We start from the raw sequence: 20,790 nt of genomic DNA, 5'->3' as shown, positions 1-20,790 counted from the left end.
GACCAGGCTGGCCTCGAACTCAGAAATCCACCTGCCTCTGCCTCCCAAGTGCTGGATTAAAGGTGTGCGCCACCACCGCCTGGCCCACCTGTTTTTGATATAGGGTCTTGCTGAACCTGAAGCTTGCCCATTAGGCTAGAATGGCTGGCTACTGCAACTTCTGGAATATATTTATGTGTCTCAGCCTTCCAAGCACCGGCATCACAAAGTTCACTATAAGCATGGGTGCTAGAGTCAGCCTATGCACTCTTGCCAACTGAGCCTTGTCTCCAGCCCCCAACATTACATAAAACAAACACACACGACAGCCCACAGTGGCCCACAAAGGCAAAACAGATTCACCACACTGTGACCCTAATATACACATGACTTGGAACATCTGTTCACACCATAACACTACACTAAAAAGCACTGTAATGCAATTACAAATAAGCCTATAAATCCCCAGACAGAATAAAACTTTCTGCCCAAGAAATAGTCACACTCAGCCAAAGATTCTTACTCATCCTACTACAGCTTATCAAGCAGCCTGGCCCCCATCCTATGGCAGCCTCCCTAGTGCTAAGTTAAATAAGTGCTTGAAAACCCACATACAGCTCTCTAATGACAAGATTCTTCTAAATCCCAGCCGCCCATATACAGGTGGGTAGAGCCAACCACGGGAGCACTCAACTCCTAGGGAGCACACCCTTAAAGAAAACTAACCACAGGACGAAGTTAAGAGCGCTTTTGTTCTCTCCGCCGCCCTTGACCTCTCTCTGACAGCCCTACACCAGGGAAGGGCTGTGACAGCCAGGCCCCACTCATGCTTGTGCACTCCACAGGCATGGACTGCCTTTATTTCAGCATGTCTGAGTTTCTGGTAAGATTCATAACTGCTGTCTTACCCAGCAATAACCCAACAAGCATTACCTCAGGCTGAGAAGCTGTTGGGCGAGGAAGACTTGGGGAAAAAAGCAAGAAGGGGTACACCAAGTACTTCTAAAAATGAAGACAGATATGAAATGAAAGTTTTTATTACCCGAGGGAGTATTCGAGGGAGTATCTCCGGTTGTCTGATCCTGAATTTCTCCTTGCTGCTTTAAAAGAAAGATAAAAATGAGCACCTTGATATTTACCTGCTAATCATTTCACATCGTTTTCAAAGGTTGCATCTGTTGCACACTGCTCATTCCTTAAACATCTACAGTTAACTAGCTTCAGTTCCATCATGATCACTATGAGCATTTAGACTATGGAGACTAACTACCATATACATTCTCTCCTTTAATTTAAAGAAGAAAAAAATCTTAGTTAACACCCAATGTCTGCCTGAGCCCCAGGTCATGAACAAGGACAGCAAAGGCTCTCATCACTTCCAGAGCCATGGCTAACCTTATTAAACACGGCAGGACAGCTGGGTGAGGGTGAGGGTGAGTCAGTGAGGTGCTTGCTGAGCAGACTTGAGCACTAAGTTCCAATGCCCCAGAATCTGAGCAAAAGCTGGGCATGACAGCACTGGTGTGGTGGGCCTAGAGGATCTCTGGCATTCACTGGCAGGCCAGCAAAGCTCGAACTCCAGTAAGTTAGAAACCCTGCCTCAAAAAATAAGACCAGGAAGAGCTAGGTGTGGTGGTCTCCACCTTTAATTCCACTACTTGGGAGGCAGAGGCAGGAGGATTTCTGTGAGTTTGAGGATAGCGGGGGTGGGGGGGCTGGTGAGATGGCTCAGTGGGTAAGAGCACTGACTGCTCTTCCAAAGGTCCTGAGTTCAAATCCCAGCAACCACATGGTGGCTCAAAACCATCCACAATGAGATCTGACGCTCTGTTCTGGTACATCTGAAGATAGCTACAGTGCACTTATGTATAATAATAAATATATCCTTGGGCCGGAATGAGCAGAGGTCCCAAAATTCAATTCCCAACAACCACGTGAAGGCTCACAACCGTCTGTATAGCTATAGTGTACCCATATACATAAAATAAACAAATAAATAATTCTTTTAAAAAAGGGGGGGTGCACAGCCTGGTCTACAAAAAGCAAGTTCTAGGACAGCCAGGGCTACCTCAAGAGAGGTGGGCTAAGAGGGAGAGTGAGTGGGAAGGAAGGAGAGAGAGTGCCAGCATGCAGTGAGCAGAAAGGGGAGGGGAGCGCAAGCATGCAGACACACACACTATGAGTAAGGGAGGACAGTGCCATGGTGTCCACAGACACACAAACTTCCATAACACACACACACACACACACACACACACACACACACACACACACGACAGCAGAACTACAAAAGAAGCCCCTAGCCTTCTAGAATAACCCTTTTTCACCTATCCCACCTCCTTTTTATCACTAGACACACATACTACTTAAGCTATCCAAATGACTGTAGCACCTGAAGAGACTTATTAAAGCAATGCCCTCTGGCACAGCCATATCACTTGGCAATGGCAGTCACAGACCAGCACAGCCGTTGATACAGTCCCACAGTGCTGAGGACATTGTAATTGCTGTCACTCTGTCTCTCACTTTTGGGTTTTAGATCTCTGCATGTTGCATTCTTAGGAACGTTTTACATTTATGTCCTTCCCTGAGAAAATTATGTCTGAGTGTATTTAGGAAAGTCCTAAATATAACTTTATGTGGTCACTATCTGGAAGTCTTCCTATGCCCTGGAGATCATGAAGCGTAGGTAAGCACACGGCTAGAAATTTCTTCAGGAGGCCATTATTCCAGGAATCTTCATGGGGTATCCACCCCCAAGGAAACTCAGCCAGTGTAATTGGTGCAGAGACAACTAACAAACTCTGACTGGCCAGAACAGGTTACAGATTCAAGGGCTTCTGAGAGCCTCTGGGAGAACAGCCAGTGCCTTTTCACCTCTAGGCCCAGGCTCCCCAACTTCTGTCTCTATACATGTTTCCTTTTCCATCAAGACTAAGCTCCTTTACCCAAGTGTCTACGCACAGGTCACTTAGTAGGACTCAGACGGTGAAATACGTGAAGCTAGGACAGCCATCAGTGCAGGTGGTACCTGTGCTGGACACACAGGACACTGGACAAGCTTTGCTCATGGTCTGGACATCACTTTTCACCACACTCACATAACACTCACGTCTTTTTATAGGTTTTTTCATAAGTAGGATGCACCAAATCCTCATCTTCAGGTTCTTCTGGAACTTCACAATTTCTATACAGAAAAATCACACAGAAATAACAATCACAAGTGCTGTTCAGACCCCGACAGTACTTTCTGCCTTTCCAGAAGGGCGCCACCAACTATATGGTACCTGAACTGTGGGTCAGGGTTATTGGAGCAATACCATTTTTCTGGAAGCTGATCTATCCCATCTGGTAACTTTCGCCACTTTAGACAAGCATCACATTGAACCCATGTCTGATCAGGACGCTTCCTTCAACAAAACAAAAACAAAATAGTAAGGTGGAATTCTATCAACTCTGAAGTGTGTCCTTTATTTCCTACTAAATATCTGCTTATTTCCAATCCTGAAAACTGTGATTAAACTGCATTTACCGTAAAGTAAAATTAAGTTTTTAAATATTGGTAACTTTCAAGAGGTTAGTTAAGTCACACACCAATTTGAATAGAACAATTTAAAAATCTTTAATCCTAGCACTTGGAAGGCAGAAGGATGTCTGTAAGTTCAAGGCTACCCAGGGCTACACTGAGACCTCGCCTTTCAAGGGGTTAGGAGTAGGGGAGAATGTATTCTTTTAGTCCCAGCCGTTAAGAGGCAGAGGCAGGTGAATCGGAGTTCAAGGACAGCCTACTCTATAGACACAGAACAGCTGGGGCTACACAAGAAACACTGTCTTGTCAGAGGTGGGAAGTAGGAGAGGGAAGCAGAGAAAACTGTCTTAGGAAGAAGTTATGTACAGCTAAAGAGGCAACTCACTGAATAATAGCATGTGCTGCTTTCTTAGAGGACCCAGGTACAAGGCCCACCACACTCTTGGCAACTCACAACTATCTACAACTCCAGTTTCAGGGGATCTGTCAGCCAGGTGGATGCTATACACTCATGAGACACACAGCAGGCAATACATCCATATACTTAAGTAAGAATTAAAAAGAGCCAGACGGTGGTAGCGCACGCCTTTAATCCCAGCACTTGGGAGGCAGAGGCAGGCAGATTTCTGAGTTCAAGGTCAGCCTGGTCTACAGAGTGAGTTCCAGAACACACAGAGCTACAGAGAAACCCTGTCTCGAAAAACCAAAAAAAAAAAAAAAAAAAAAAAAAAGAAATTAAAAAGAGAAAGAAATTATGAAGACTCATTTGACATAAGATTTTCTCTTTGAGACGGGGTTTCATCTGTGAATTGAAATCAAACTTTTTTTTTTTTGGCTTCTACAGAGACAGGGTTTCTCTGTGTAGCCCTGGCTGTCCTGGAACTCACTCTGTAGACCAGGCTGGCCTCGAACTCAGAAATCCACCTGCCTCTGCCTCCCAAGCACTGGGATTAAAGGCGTGCGCTACCATTGCCTAGCTGAAAGCAAACATTTTTTCCCCCCTTTTTTGGATTTCTGGGTCAGGGTTTCATTATGTGTTAGCTTGGCTGGCCTGGAATTTGCTATGGAGACCAGACTGGCCTCCAAATTATACATCCACCTACCTCAGACTCCTGAATACTGGAATCAAAGGTATAAGTCACCATGCCCAACTAGCTTCCAATTCTTCATCCTATAGTCTCTGCCTGCTACCTGATTCAACAGTAACTTATTCTTTGTGTTTGTTTAAGTTTGCATGCACGCATGCATACTCGTGTGTGTGCATGTGCTTATGAAGGCCAGAGGTTAGCCTCCAGCGTCTGTCTTTAACAACACTATACACTATGTTTCTTGAGGCGGGTTCTCTCACTGGCCTAGAACTCATCGTACAGGCAAGGCTGACTGGGAAGCCAGCCCAAGCAGGGGTTACAAGTGCATGACCCTATGCCCAGCATTTCACCTGGATTCTAGAATCCTCACACTGTTAGAGAGCACCTTTTGGCTGAACTATGTCTCTATTGCCTCCCGAGTAACTTTCTCAGTGTAGTTTTAAAACAGTTATGAGTGAGGCACGTGGGAGGCAAAGGCAGGAGCCCAAGTTCAGAGCCAGAGTAAACTTACTAAGACTTTCTTGCAAACCACACAAAACAAGAGCTGGACTATAGTTCAGAAGCATGCTTGCTTAACAGTGGACCCAGGGTAAAACTTAAGAGGTACTCTAGCCCGGCCGTGGTGGCGCACACCTTTAATCCCAGCACTTGGGAGGCAGAGGCAGGCGGATTTCTGAGTTCGAGGCCAGCCTGATCTACAGACTGAATTCCAGGACAGCCAAGGCTACACAGAGAAACCCTATCTCGAACACCCCCCGCCCCCAAAAAGTACTCTGTATAAACAAGGCCTTATTAATATAAAACCTCAAATGAACTCAAAGTTTGCAATGCAGAAAGTAAAGCTAACCTAAGAACCCTGGTCTCCTGAGATCTTGGAATTAACTTTTTTAACTCACTAAGGGTCTGAGTCCTGGCAGTCTCTCATGCTTATAAAGGCCCAGGCCCAGCCCCTTGGTTCCTGCCGCCTCTCGCTGCCTAGGACTTTCCTCAGCGCACTCACACACTTGTCACGGTGCTGTGGCTATGTGTCACTGTGTGTCCTAATGAGCACGTGCTGGACAGCACACTGTGGGATTCCTCTTCGTGTCTTATTTTACTGTCTCACTTTATGTGTACGAGAGTTTAGCACAGGAAGGCGAGAGGAAGGTTCAGATTCCCTGGGCCCACAGTTAGACTGCTGCTGAGCCACCAGGTGGTACTGGGCATCAAATGGGTCCCCTAAAACAGTTCCAGCCTCTGAGCAATCTCTCCAGGAGTGCAAGGACATCAATGCCCTTGACTAGTTTCTGCAAGCAACAGGCACAAACAGGTAGTGCACAAAGCATACATGCAGCGAACACCCACACACATAAAATAACAAACAAAACAAGATAAAGTAAACGATATGAACAGACATCAACTCACTAATTTGGAGTGTGTGGATTCCCTTTTTAGCATGACCCTGAGTCTGTGGAAGGTCCCAGCAGTACCATCTCTCTACCAGTATCTCAGAATTCAGTGCTCAGTACTTACTGTATGTCTTCAACTGGCAAGTTTAGAGGATATTCTGCATTTTTTTTCACTTTCATTTCATTCCAATAATCATTCAGCTTTTCTCCTAGTGCTAGTATTGTAAGCCTTAAAAAAAGTTACAACATTAATTCAATAAAAAATATCAATTCAAGATCATTTTTTAAAAGGTAAAGATAAAACAAAGAACTCTAATATGATTAAAAGAATATTGTGAGAATGGAAAAATCTCCAACTGTATGACTAATAAATAACATTCAAGCATGATATTTTTCTTATACTAATTTTCTTTTTTATAAAGACCATTATAAGTTCCTAGACTTATCTAGAAGGTAAGGAATGAGCAGAAACAAAAGGGACAGAGTGGCCTGGAGGCACGAGTCAGCTACACTGCACTTGTCTAGCATGTATGATGCAACCAGAAGAAAGGGCAGGACACCAGGTCCTCTGCTGACAAGTAGGCCAGAGGCTTGTTGCTAATCACTCAGTTTCGTGGCTGCTGCTGCCACTTTAAGTTTTTTTGAGACAGGTCTTTCTAGATAGTCTTGGTTATTCAAGAATTTACTCTTTAAAACAGGTTAGCCTCAAACTCAGAGATCTGCCCACCTTAGCCTCCCCAGTGCTGGGATTAAGGGCATGTGTCAGCATGCCCTGTCAACATCAGATTTTAAAGTCAATCTGACATTCAGAATTTAAAATAAAGCTTTTTTAAGAAACTGGATCTTCCGTTGTGCAATGGTGGCACATGCCTTTCATCCTAGCACTTGGAAGGCAGAGGCAGATTTCCATGTGTTCCAAGGCCAGCGTGGTCTACAGAGCATGTTCCAGAGCAGTAAGGGATACACAGAGAAAGAAAAAAAAAGAGGAGAGGGAAGAAGGAAGAAGGAGGAAAATAAGAAGAGGAGGAGGAAAAGGAGGAGGAAGAGAAAGAACAAAAACCCCAAAACTGGATTTCATTTAAGTCTGTCAGGTTAATATTATAGACAACTATCACAATGTGACTCACTCCCACTCAATTCCTGGAGTTTTATTTTGATCCCCAAGGAAGTTCTTTTATAAAACTAAACGCTGATGCCCAAATGACAACTCATCTTCCTCCCTAATATAACATTTTTATCATCATACACACTAGGCTGGAACTCCTGCTCATCCCTTGCACCAGCTGGGAAACCCCATCTGCCCTCATTTCCCAAACCCTGTACCACAGAGAACACGATCACACAAACCACACACATACACGCACACACGTGTCTGCTTGGAGAGAATGCTATGCTAATGCCATCAGTTCCCAGCAACCCACCCAAGAGTGCCCGCCCAGGGGCTCAGTTTTTGATCATGTATGGACACAACCCCAGCTCCTAGTGGGCAGGCATGTCATCACTCATTGCCTAGGCTCTATAAATCCCCTTTGCTTTATCCTGAATGTGTGACTTTGATGACCTCCACTTGTAAGAAGACCAGTGAACCCACCTGAGAGCTGTCTCCTAATAAGTCTGCCTCTATCTACTTTTAATCAGTGAGGGAGAAAAATGACTATCAATATGCACACTTCAAGCTATATGACTACTTTCATTTCTCCTAAGAATATACCCCGAGTGGGAACAAGGTCAGAAAATTACAGCTTTACTTAACAAACTACCCAATAATCTGCACAGGTATCAGGAACACACTTTACCCATATCTAGCAGGCCCTTTTAATTTTGAGGGTTTGTTTTCTGTCTGTTTCTGTTCCTGTATAGATCCCTGCCTAGCTGGTTGGTGGTGTCAGTAGGACACCTGCCCTGTGAGTGGGAACCCTTGAGCTGTAGTTCTAGTACTGCCACAGACAGCATTTCTGTAGAAATCATCATTCTCCCACAATACTGTAATCTCTGAGATAAATTATACCATCAGATGCATAAATGGCTATGAAAGACCATCTGTCTGTCCTTATATAAAATACTTAGTATGCATTTAGACAGGTAATCTAACAATGATTAAATACTATAAATGGCTATGAACGACCATCTGTCTGTCCTTATATAAAATACTTAGTATGCATTTAGCCAGGTAATCTAACAATGATTAAACACTATAAAGGGGGAGAAACAGTAAACATTCAGAATTAGCCCGCCTGCTTTCTTTTGCAGGGACTGACTGCCTTAGGCGGCCCCGATCGAAGTTCTTGCAGGAACATAAAACAGACCTGTTAAGGACTGACATTAACTTACATCTGAGGTTTAAATTCCATCCTACAATATTCTATGGCTTAGTTTATAGGTTTTCATCTTTTCCGATCACAGATACTCCATAAAGGTGGTTCCCCCCACCCCTTTAGTAGTTATTTCTTAAGCTGGGGTCTCACACCTCAGTCTATAGACCAGAAGGTTTGACACTCAATTCTCCTGCCCCACTTAGCTTTCCACCACTGGGATTTTAAGTCTTAAGTCAGCAGCCCAACTCTGACTGGAAAAGTTACTTTTCTTTCCAGACTTTCAATCTTTACACTATGTATTATGATGCATGTGTTGTTACAAATGCTGAAGTCAGAGGACAACTTTCAGGAGGTCTCTCTTCCGTTTCCAACTTTCTCATGGGCTCTGGGGACCAAACTCAGCCTGCCAGGCTTGTGCAGCGAGCGAGTTACCCACTGAGCCACCTGGCCAGCCACTAGTCCTTCTCATTCTCATTTCGTTTTCTGAGATTAAACTAGCCACTTCCTCAGGAACAATGTAATAGATACTACTCTCATTCACTCTCGCTTTTAGAGGAAACTACCAATACTTACAATTAGAAAAGATGCCCATTGCCTTTTAGAAACCATCGAACATGTTCTCCAATTGATAAAGGTTCTTTTAAAAACCTCACAAGTGGGGGTTGGGTATGGTAACAGACACCTTAGATTCCAATACTCAGGAGGCAGAGGCAGGCAGATCTTTGTGAGTTTGAGGCCAGGCCAGTCTGCATAGCAAGCTCCAGGCCAGTCAGAGCTAAACAGTGAGATTCTATCTCAATCAAACAAACCAATCGAGCAAAGGCTAGAGGACTCTCAGTGATTAAGAACACTGGTTATTTATCCAGAGGACCCAAGTTTGATTCTTGGTACCTACATGGTGACTGACTCACCATCTGTAACTTTAGTTCCAGGGAATCCATAGCCCTCTGCAGACTTCCACAGGTATTATAATACACACAAGGGGTACACAGACATAGATGCAGACAAAACACCCATGCACATAAAATTAACAAATAAAAAAAACCACAAACCTCTGGGCAGGAGCGGCGCACGCCTTTAATCCCAGTGCTTGGGAGGCAGAGGCAGGCAGATTTCTGAGTTCGGGGCCAGCCTGGTCTACAGAGTGAGTTCCAGGACAGTCAGGGCTACACAGAGAAACCCTGTCTCAAAAAACTAAAAACAAAAAAAACAAAACAAAAAACCCTCCAAAAACCCAAAACAACAGAAACTTCCCAGATGGGTACTGAACTTAACAAAGCGCATCTTTCTGTATACATGAAGATGCCTGGTATTTCTGCTTTTCTTTCCATCAGTGTGATCAATGATGCTGGGTTTTCAATAATGAAACTACCCAAGAGGCCTCCAATATGACTCAGAAAGCACAGGTGTTTGTCTCCAATCAGATGACCCAAGTGTGATAATTGACTCTCAGACTTACTCAAATTTAACCTTTATATCTGTGAGTTCAAGGCCAGCCTGACCTAAAAGCTCCAGGACAGCAGGGACTACAAAGACTCTGTCTCAAAAACAAACACAAAACAGCTGACAGAAGCATCACCTCAGCCTCTTATATCAAACATGGAGCCTCAGGGCTGCATGGATTGGGATGGGTTCTGGTCTTGTTCTGGTCCAGCAATTCCTTACTGTCCTCCTTGCTTCTGGAGTAAAATGTCTATTCCGAGTCATTCTTGGAGTATGCAACTCACTGTTTATGTTACAGGGGTTACAGTTAAGAGAATGCCCTGAGTCTCACAAGCAACTTTGGACTTTGGAATTGAGTATGAAAGACGGAGGATTCTTGAAGTTGGACTGAACGTATTCTGCATTATAGCCATGTCCCTATGTGGGCCATGGCATGGTGGTCTGAATGAGAATGGACCTCATAGGCTCCTATGTTTGAATACTTGGTCCCCACATTGGTGAAACTACCTAGGAAGAATTAGACAGTGTGGCCTTGGAGGAGGTGTGTCACTACGGGATGGGCTGTGAGGTGTCAGAAGCTCACACCATTTCTCATCTTTCTCTCTGTGGATTGCACTTGTAGACAAAGATGTAAGCTCTCAGGTACTGTCCCAGTGCCATGCCTCTCTGCCACCATGCTCCTACTAGTGACGGTCATATACTCACCCTCTGAAATACAAGCTCCAAGGTAAATGCTTTCTTTTATATGTTGCCTTGGTCATAGTGTCTTATCATAGCAATAAAAAAAAAAAAAAAATCCAGAAAGAAATTCTATGAGGCTGAGGAGATGGTTTGGAGGTAAGAGAACTTATAACTTATTGCTCTTGCAGAGGGCATCTGTTCAATTCCCAGCACATGTCTTACAACCTGTTGAAACTTTAGCTCCAGGGGACCTGATACCTTTTCTGGACATCTGCATTCACATATGCATAGATCCACACTTAGACGCATATATGTAATACATACTTTGAAAAAAGAGACTCTTTAATACAAAATAAGGAGTGAAGCCCTACACTATAAAACTTTCAAACAATGAGTGGCTCATCCAGAAAAGGGAACTGAAAGACTTCTTCCACCTCACAAGTTGTCATGTATCCCACCATGAGCAGAGTAATACAATTCTGGTTTTCCCAATGTGATATATTACTATTGAGTCACATCAGAGCCAATTCCTGCCTGCATGGAGTTGGGTTACCTACCTGTAATCATAGCACTTGTGAGGTATACACCAGATGCTCAGATGTTCAAGGCAGCACAGACCATATAGCTAGGTCAAAACCAGTCTATGCTACACAAGAGCCCATCTCAAATACGTCCCCTGGCTAAAGGGATGGAGAGATAACTATTCTAGCCATCTTATTAACACATTCCCTCAGAGCATTAGTGACTTAAATGGGCAACATACCTGTATTCATTAGTGTAGTCAAAATCTTGCTTATTATGAGTTGGCTTAAGGAAATTACATTCTATAATTCCAACCACTCCAACACCCATGTTGTTTGCCTGAAATGGATAATGAAATAGCATTTTATACATCAAGCATGATGCTTGCTACACCCTTCAACAAAGATTTACATCATCAACTTATCATGTTATACTTTATCTTACATGACTCGTGAAATTTCTGGGTAAGTGCTTAGATTATTTTTTTAAAAAGGTTAATCCTTAAATATATGACTTTTCTTCCAAATCAATTCCACATGTGTTTAGCTGAGAAGTGTGCAAACTGACACAAGGGAAGGGAGTGTCCACTGCGATGTGTGAGTCACAATCAGCCACCCCATGTGAACAACCCTGCTGCAATGAGAAGCAGCAGTGCTCACCCTGCCACCTCTAACCAGAAAACAACGGCCGCTTGGAGCTGCAGTCTGAGTCCTCTCCTTATACCGCAGTCTAAACAAATCTACACCGCTGAGCTATGCACAACTCATAAGACATGCTACAAGGAACTCAGAATACGAAGGAAAACGAAAACTAAAACACTGGGGAAAAAAGAAAGAGAGCACACCTAGCCCAAACTCTGTAACATGTGCTCACTTGGGTGGTGCGCACTAAAGTAGAAGGGCACAGACCAACATGGTCCCTGTGCAAGGATTCACTGAAGTGCTTCACATTCAAATCAAACAACAAACCTTGTATCAGGAGGACTTATCCTCATAATTGCCACCCAGTACCTGAAAAACAGATACTCTAACATGCAGAACAAACTACATGGTGGGTTATGACTAACAACCTAAAAGACATTACAACAATGAAAGTTACTTTAAAAGGCAGTAGAAAGACAGGTCAGTGAACAGGATCCTGCTACCAAGCCTGCCAAAAAACGTGTGTGTGTGTGTGTGTGTGTGTGTGTGTGTGTGTGTGTGTGCGCGCGCGCGCAAGCGCGGCGGCGGTGCCAGTCTGTCAGGTACTGGTTTCTAGGCTGGTTTTGTAAGCAGTAATAAAAACACTGATGTACTTATGTGCCTGAGAACTACACTTCCCACTAAGGCTTGAGCAAACTTTATACTTACCAGTCCCAATTTCCAAACCTATAAGGTAAAATAATTTCTCTATCTCTTCTTACAGGACAGACTACTGGAAGTCAAATGAGAAATGAATGCAGTCCAATGCCAGCTAGTGCTGCTTTTAAAAGACTGATGCCTACCCAGGTATGATGGCACACAGCATTAATACCAGCATGTGGGAGGCCAAGGTCAGTAGATCTATCTCCTTGAATTAATTCAAGACCGCTCTAAGCTACATAGTGAATTTTAGCAGAGCAAGGGCTACATAAAGAGACCCTGTCTCAAAAATAAATAAATTAAATTAAAAAAAAAACAAAAACAACAAAACCCTACCCCTTCCCCACCTCTAAAGAAAAAAAAAGGCACCAAAAGACATAACCCCCCCCACACATCAAAATGACCTCTGACCTAATACTCTAACCATTGTTAAAAACATTTTAAATATCAATCTTACCTTTAACTGACATCCTACTTTTTCATAAGCCTTGATGAGTCTGTTTCTGTGATACATCATTATCCCATAGTGATCTTTATTTCTGCAGTTGAATCCAAAAGTAATTCTCACTGTTCTAGTCTTAAAAATATTAAGGAAAATTCTGAATACAACAGTTCATTCCCTTCAAATGACCCTGTCTATATTACTAATAAATCCCCATATACAGGGGCTAGATAGATGATCTTGTCCTGGACACAATTTGATTCTCAGCTCCTAACTCTCAGTCCCACAGGGTCTGACAGACTCTACTGGTACTGGTGTACCAGGTACCCAAATGGTACAGATACATATAAAGGCAAAACACTCATACACATAAAATAAAAAAAAATTAAAAAAGGATTTGGAATCAGCCCATGTCCAGAATCACACCTAAAGTACATGTAGAAAAGCAGTCTGCAGACTGGAGCTCTGTGAAGAGGGCTGGTGAGACGGACCAGAGGCTAAAGATGCTGGCCAGTTAACACTGACAGACTGAATTTAATCCCTGGGACTCACATGGTGAAAGGACTTCCGCAAGTTGTCCTCTGATCTACCCCCCCCCCCACACACACATATAAATGAAATTTTTAAAAATGTTATGAGAATAAAAAGGAAAATAGCAAATGATATTGAATATGCTTGCTGTGTTTACATATTATAAATAAAGGATACTAAAAATTTAGGTCGGTAAACATCACGTTCAATGTAGGCAAGACTCTTTGAAACTAGTTGTGTCTTCACTTTTTGTCCACGTATGATGATCTGCATTCTTGGTTTAAGGTATAAAATACTGCAGTAAGCCTGCAAAGAAACAGAGCAAATCTATCCTTTCTAAAGAACTATTCACAAGTTTGTTCAATATTACTCAGATATTAATCTAAAAACAAACTGCTTAATTCCTTAATAAAATAGTACAGTCCAGAGAGATGGGGGCACAGCTCAGCGACACACATGGTATTAGGCCCTAGATTTAGGATTCAAGTAATAACAGCACAAAATTCTATTAGTTGTTCTGATTTTTAGAAAAATTTGAGACAGTTTCTCAAAATAACATAAACTACCTAAAAGTCACCATACAACTAAAAGTGACTTTGCCCTCCCGTGTCTGCCGCCCTAAGGAGAGCATCACAGGTGTGCATCAGCACACCTGCTCTAGCATCAGAGCTGAGCATCACAAGTGTGCATCAGTGCGCCTGTTCTAGCATCAGAGCTGAAGCAGGACCTCCTTGTCTCAAAAAAGTATTAAAAAGTAAACTCAGTTGTTGGAACACAGTTCAGGAATGGAGCCATGTGAGGAGAATTCTAAGTGCTTATGAAAACTCAAGAAATCACGTCTTGTGACCTCAGTTTCTTTAAACATGGAACTGTTCTTGGAATGCATTTTTGTTCTCCTTACCTGGGAACTTCTCCCAGGTACAGTGGTGTAGCAGAGTTGAGTTTACTTCACATTACTCATTACTGCTTGCTATTGTTATTAAATTTAATGTTAAATCTACCCTTTAGATGCATGCCTCATGGAAAAACATGTTTCTGCCATGTGCAGCTTCTTCTTTTGATTGTATACAACTTGAACTCATGAGAACTTTACTCACAACCTTTTTAACCCTCAGAATATATAAACTGTCTGAGGCTCTGAATAAAGTTGGGTATTGCATAAGACTTTAGTTTGCTTCATTTGTCAGCTCCATTGTCCCAGGTCCCACTACTTGACACTCAACGACACTAGGATCACTGTGAAGTACCATGTATATTACTTAAGTTTTTACAAAATGTACACAGGAACCCGGCAAGAAACTGGAGGGTCCAAATTGTGAGGTGTCAAGGGGGAGGGCTGAGAAAATAAAGTTAGGGTCAGGAAGACTACACACAAGCTGATGGCTCATGTTAGCAAGTTTATTACCAGCACAGGAGCCTATATACCCTCTCAGAGAAAATGGGACAGAATCAGCAGGAAGCTCATCAATAACGCTGTGTGAAGGGAACGAAGAGATCAAGTGTGTCACAGAACTGGCTTTCAGTGGCTCTGAGACACAGCCCTTGGGACTGGGGAAATCAAAGTTTTGTGGAGAGTCAAAGTTTATAATCTAAAGACAAACAATTTATTAGGCAAGAACTGACAAGCAATTTCAAATTCAAACAAGAGGCTATTATAATATTATATTAAGGGGGGCAAAGTTTTTCCTTGGAAAGTCAGTTGAAAACAACCTTGCCCCTCAATCTTTTCTGCCCATGCACTCAAGTGCTGGGTCACAGGACTGTGCTAACATGCCTGACTCAAAGTTGTCGTTTCTTTTCTTTTGGGAAGGAATTTTTCTAACAGGGTCTCACTTTGTAGCCCAGGCTAGCCTCAAGCCTCTTTCTTGTCTGAGCTGTCCAGAGTACTGAAAAGGGATGTGCGTCACCATGCCCTGCTGATCTTCATTTAACACAGGCAGTCAAAGATGCCTGTGAGCCCAGTCACTAGGAAGACTGAGAGGCAAGGCAAGTCTAGGCTACACAGGAAGAGTTTATCTCAGGAAAGAAAGAAAAGGTAACTTTACAAACCTGACCAACATTACACACTACTAACCTGTCCTTCTGTCTCCCCATTACTATGAGAAATCTCTGAATGAAATGTGTTGAATAACTCAGATGGATGAAAGACTCAACAGAAAAGCAAAATCTGAACATTTCTTACTTTTCCCCAGCTCCTTCCTGATGTCCTTTCTAAAACTCATTCATGGTCTTGGGAAACAGTGTACCACAGTGTGTGTTACCTACCCACTGCACTACCACTGTCTGTTCTTATGTCTGGGACCTGCTCACACTTAGGCATGACTAACAACAGTGACATATCCTAGTAACAGGATATAATAAGAAATAGTATATATTTGCTATTGTAATTATTCAGACCTTAGAAAAAGTTGCACTAATAAACTTGGAAATGTTCCAATTGTCGACTGAACATGATTGAGAATCACTTGGAGACAATCTCTGGGAGTGTCTGAGGGATTTTCTAGATTGGGTTAATTATATTGGGCAGACCCACCCTAAAAGTAGGTAACACCATTCCCTGGGTTGGGGTCCCACACTACATAAAAGGAGAAAATTAGCATAGTAAAGGCAGTCTTCACTCTGTGCCCTCTGAGGACACAATGTGACTATTAACTGTTGTCCCTCATATTACACATACCTTAGAACTGAAGCCAAAAATAAACCCACCTGCTTATCCTTGTCTGCTGAGAGACAACTAATAAATACACTTTATCTTATAAACATAACCTATTTCTAAATCAGGAGATACTTATCACAAAATGTCATTACTGTATATTATCTAGCTTTAGACAAATCAAGGATAATCAGGTGTGTCTCCTAGAACACTGTAATTTTAAAGCACTGAACGTGATGTTTTGTGACTTCATTAATCAGTATGGTCACCATAAGATGTACTGATTCGTCAGTTCAACTAAACTAAGTGCAGATTGGAAATGCAAAGGCAATGTAGGAACTGATGTCTTCAAAATTAAAACAAGGTTCTCCTCCTCCTTCCTGCTCTCTGGATCTCAAGGCAACCCAAGCTACCCTCAAACTTTCTATGTATGCAAGGGTGACCTTGAACTCTGGACTCTTTGGCCTCCAGCCCCATCACCCCATTCTAGGATTACAGGCAAGTATTACCATGTTCAGTTTATGTGGTACTAAAGATCAAACCCAGGGCCTTGTGCATGCTAGCGAGCACTCTACCAACTAAGCTATATACCAACCCACGTACTAAAGTAAGCTTTTCTTAGCAAATAAAACAGCAATGAGTTGTTTAGTGTGCTGATTCATGTTTAACACACTCCAGACAGAGACCACTGGAGGATTTACAACTCAAGTGGTAACACAAGCCTGCTAACAGCTCTAGTGCTTCTTGATTGCTCATTTCCAGCAACAGCTAGTACCTACCCTTAAGGAATAGTCACTCTCAGGGGCAATTTGGTCCATTCTTTCTTGTTTCTTGTACCCTTTCCTCCCTGCAGTCTCATCTAAATCCTCAGGAATTCTGATGTCATATTTATCCTTTTCAAAATCAAATTCTGTTGCATTTTTGTAACTGTAAGAAAAAAATTAGAAAAGGAAAAATTAACTTCACATCAAGAAAAATAAGCAAATACAAAGTGGAAGGGAAACAGATAGATGGATGGATGGACAGATGGATAGATGGATGGATGGACAAGCAAACCATAGGCAAGGGGTCAAAAAACAAGAACAAAACCATCAAAGCCACATAAAAAGCACTCAGCAAGACCCAGGAAAACTACATCATCTATGTCAACACCCACGCCTATATACATCATAAAATGGTACAGTGCCTCTGCAGTCTGACAGATGACAGATTCTCAATGCCTAACAATACAGCCACCATATTACCTAGAAACTACACTCCAGGGTGTTCCCAAGGGACGTACGCCTGCAGCAATGTTTACAGCAATGTCTTTCATTTTATTTTGTTTTTTGAGACAGGGTTTCTCTGTAGGCCTGGCTATCCTGAAACTCACCCTGTAGACCGAAGTGGCCTCAAACCCAAGAGATTTGCTTGCCTCTACCTCCCGAGTGCTGGGATTAATGTAAAGGTATACACCACTGCCGATGCCGGCACACTGTGTTATCTCTCCCAGTCTCAGACTATAAACCACATATGCTCTTTAACAGGTGAGATGGAAAAGAATGGAGCTGAACTCACAATGGAATGTCAGCGTGAAAAACAGCTCACTACTGTACTGATAAACACAAAGACCTGGAAACACCAGCATGGTTTCACATCTGGGATTATCTTTTAGGTAGTAACTTTTTTTTTTTTTTTGGTTTTTCGAGACAGGGTTTCTCTGTATAGCCCTGGCTGTCCTCGAACTCAGAAATCCGCCTGCCTCTGCCTCCCAAGTGCTGGGATTAAAGGCATGCGCCACCACCGCCTGGCCATTGCTTGATTTTTTTGGTTTCAAAAAGTTACTACCTAGCTGGGCGGTGGTGGCGCATGCCTTTAATCCCAGCACCTGGAAGGCAGAGGCAGGTGGATTTCTGAGTTCAAGGCCAGCCTGGTCTATAGAGTGAGTTGCAGGACAGCCAGAGCTATACAGAGAAACCCTGCCTCGAAAAACCAAAAAAAAGATCAAGCAATGGTCAAGGTCAGAGGTTGCCAGGACTAGAGAAGCATGGCACAGCGCACTGTGGAGCCAAGTGCCCGCACTGTACTGCACCAAGGAAAGTACCCTGGCACCATTACCACCTAGAGAAAACTGATAAAGGTAACAAGAGCTGGAGTGCACATAGGTAACCAGTTACTGCAAAGAAACAGGAGAGTTTGACTGAAGAGAAAGAAAAATAACCAGGAGGAGGGACAATAGGGAAATGCAAACAAAGGAAAGAGAGGATCAGAAAACTAATTCTAAAATGCTTTAGTTTTAATGCTATTACTGCTTTATTTCTATGGTCCAATGAATTATAGGCATCCCACAATTATTAATATTTATTTTAAAGCTCTTAATTGCAAAAGATTGTACCCAAAGAATTACTAATTTTAGTTTTATCTATTTTACTTATTTATTCATTTATTTATTGTGTGTGTATGTGTGAGAGAGAAAAACAGAGAGGGGGGAGAAAAATGTGTGTAGACTCTGAAAAGTTCATTCCCTTCTTCCACAAGGATCTGAGGGAGGGCTTGAAGGTTTGACTGCAAGTTTAGCTCTACCCACTGAGCCATCTCACACTGAAGAACCATAAAACTTTAACAAGGCAAAACTCTCACTACATTATTTACTGGATTGGTAGCTCATGCAACCTAATTTTCAGCAGCCAGAGAAGCTAGTATTTCATCCTTTTTTTTTTCAGGTAGATTTTTTTGGGTTGAGACTAGGAATGGAATACTACTATATAGTGCTACTGGAAACGGAATGACAAGACTAAGAAACTATTAGAGCAATTTGAAAGTGACTCTTTGAAACCAAAGTAGGCTCAATAAAATGTTAGAGAAAACAAATCACCAAGTCTGCCAATGACTTTTTTGTATTCACCTCTAGTCTGTATAACAAGTGTTAAACAGAATGCAAATAACCATACTATGCAAGGACTTTACTTTCCAGTCAGCTACCAACAGGTCTCCATTTACCTTCTAAGATTCCAAATGATGATTCTTGTCCCCTTCTTGCCCATGATAGCATCGAGTTCTGCCAGTAATTTCTGTTCCGTAGAAAACAGAGAATGTTCCAGAATTGCTGCTAGGCTTACTTTTGATTCTGTTAAATTAATCATCTGACGTATGACCTTAGTTAAAGATTGAAATCAACAAGTTTTACATAATTGTAATACAGAAACCAACTTTAATAACTTCAATAGAAACCAATTCCTAAATATTTTTAAGTCTTAAAACAGCAACGTAAGTTCTAATGAACAAATGGAAAGATGAGAAATGAGCATGGTATAGGAGAGACACCTGCACCCCAGCTGAGGGAGGAGGGTTATGAGGTTTTGTTTTGTTTTTTTGGTTTTTCGAGATGGTTTCTCTGTATAGCCCTGGCTGTCCTGGAATTCACTCTGGAGACCAGGATGGCCTCGAACTCAGAAATCTGCCTGCCTCTGCCTCCCAAGTGCTGGGAATAAAGACGTGCGTCACCACCACCCGTTCAAGGGTTATATGTGTAAAGCAACCTTACCTAAACCTGTAAAATGGGGACGGGAGCAAATGTATTACTTCTAGATAATTCAGTGCTATACATCAATGAGTTTCTAAAGCCATCTTGCTTTTCACTGTTACTAGGAAAACTTTTGAAATAGGCCAACATAGTCTTTCTTATTAATCCACAAGAAGCTTGAAATAAGGAACAGTACAGTAAGCAAAGTGGCCCACACTTATGATCCTTGCTGCATAGAGGCAAAGGTCTGCCCCATTCCACTACATTTGACACCGTGTCTAAGGAAAGAGGAGGCCTATGGAGTTAAGTCTCTGTTCTGTGGTACTGCAAATCAAACCCAGGTCCTCATATGTACTAGACCAGAGCTCTACTACAGACTTCATCTCCAGCTCTGGAAAAAAAGTAACACAGCCAGGCATGAAGACACCCAGCACTCAGGAGGGAGAGGGACAGGGAGAGGCAGGCAATCACTGACTTTAAGACTAGCCAGGGCTACCTAGTGAGACCAACCAACCAATTAAAAAGAAACCCACAACCATAACTATAGTTAAACATTTCCATTGTACATTTCCAGGAAAGAAAGAAAAACAAACTCTTGACTTTAGGCACAGAGTAAAGGAAGTATATACAGACAAGATTTGGAATATATATGATTTAAAAAAGAAAAAAACAAACAACCCCCCCTCCCAAGAATTTGGGGGCTGGGGAGTTAGTTGAGTGGTTAAGAGCACTTGCTGCTCGTGCGGAAGAGGTCCAATTCCTAGCACCACGTGGCAGCTCACGGCCAAGGGAAGCTATCAGTGCTGGTATACACCCTTAGTTACAGCACTCAGAAGGCAGAGGACATCTGGGAAGCAGAGGAAATACTGGTCTATGTAGCAAGTTCTAGGCCAGGTGAGGTCACAGGGCTAGATATTCAATATCTCAAAAAGAAAAAGAAAAGTTGTCAAGCATTCAAAGAAATTAGAACTTTTGTGCTCTGTTGTATCAAAGTAGTTGGTAGCTGCAACATGGCTCAGCAGGTAAAAACCTGCCAAGCATCCAGCCTCAAGGCCTGAGTTCAATCCCTGGGATCCACATGGTAGGGGAGAGAACTGACTCCTAATGTCATGGCACGAGTGTAGAACCAGGGGAACCAACACCTTCTGATCTCTGCAGATACCACAAATGTACATATCTACAATGCAGACAAAACCCTATACATATAAAATAATAATTTTGAAAACAACCAGAGTTTGGATGAATGTGGTGCTGTATGCTCTTAATCCCAGCTCTTGGCTGGATGGGATGGAAAGTCACTAGTCTGGAGGCAAGACTTAGTAACATGAAGGAACCCTTTCTAAAGCAAGACTTAGTAACATGAAGGAACCCTTTCTA

The 20,790-nt window shown here is 42.5% G+C and overlaps 1 protein-coding gene across 2 annotated transcripts in view; it reads right to left on the bottom strand.

Moving 5' to 3' along the window:
• Morc3 (MORC family CW-type zinc finger 3) overlaps positions 1-20,790 on the bottom strand; it is a 41,741-nt gene that overhangs the window by 8,557 nt on the left and 12,394 nt on the right. Inside the window, exons 5-13 of one of the 2 annotated variants that reach the window (XM_031364473.1) lie at positions 18,891-19,038; positions 16,691-16,838; positions 13,436-13,564; positions 12,743-12,862; positions 11,187-11,284; positions 6,109-6,213; positions 3,267-3,389; positions 3,092-3,166; positions 1,022-1,079 (exon numbers count right to left, since the gene is read on the bottom strand). In XM_031364473.1, the coding sequence (XP_031220333.1) occupies positions 1,022-1,079; positions 3,092-3,166; positions 3,267-3,389; positions 6,109-6,213; positions 11,187-11,284; positions 12,743-12,862; positions 13,436-13,564; positions 16,691-16,838; positions 18,891-19,038 (1,004 nt within the window). The remainder of the gene's footprint in view (positions 1-1,021; positions 1,080-3,091; positions 3,167-3,266; positions 3,390-6,108; positions 6,214-11,186; positions 11,285-12,742; positions 12,863-13,435; positions 13,565-16,690; positions 16,839-18,890; positions 19,039-20,790) is intronic. The other variant, XM_031364472.1, reaches the window with a different exon arrangement.

Source organism: Mastomys coucha, unplaced genomic scaffold (assembly GCF_008632895.1).
Source record: "Mastomys coucha isolate ucsf_1 unplaced genomic scaffold, UCSF_Mcou_1 pScaffold12, whole genome shotgun sequence".
NCBI classification, from domain to species: domain Eukaryota; kingdom Metazoa; phylum Chordata; class Mammalia; order Rodentia; family Muridae; genus Mastomys; species Mastomys coucha.
This window is presented reverse-complemented; position numbering and strand designations above follow the sequence as displayed.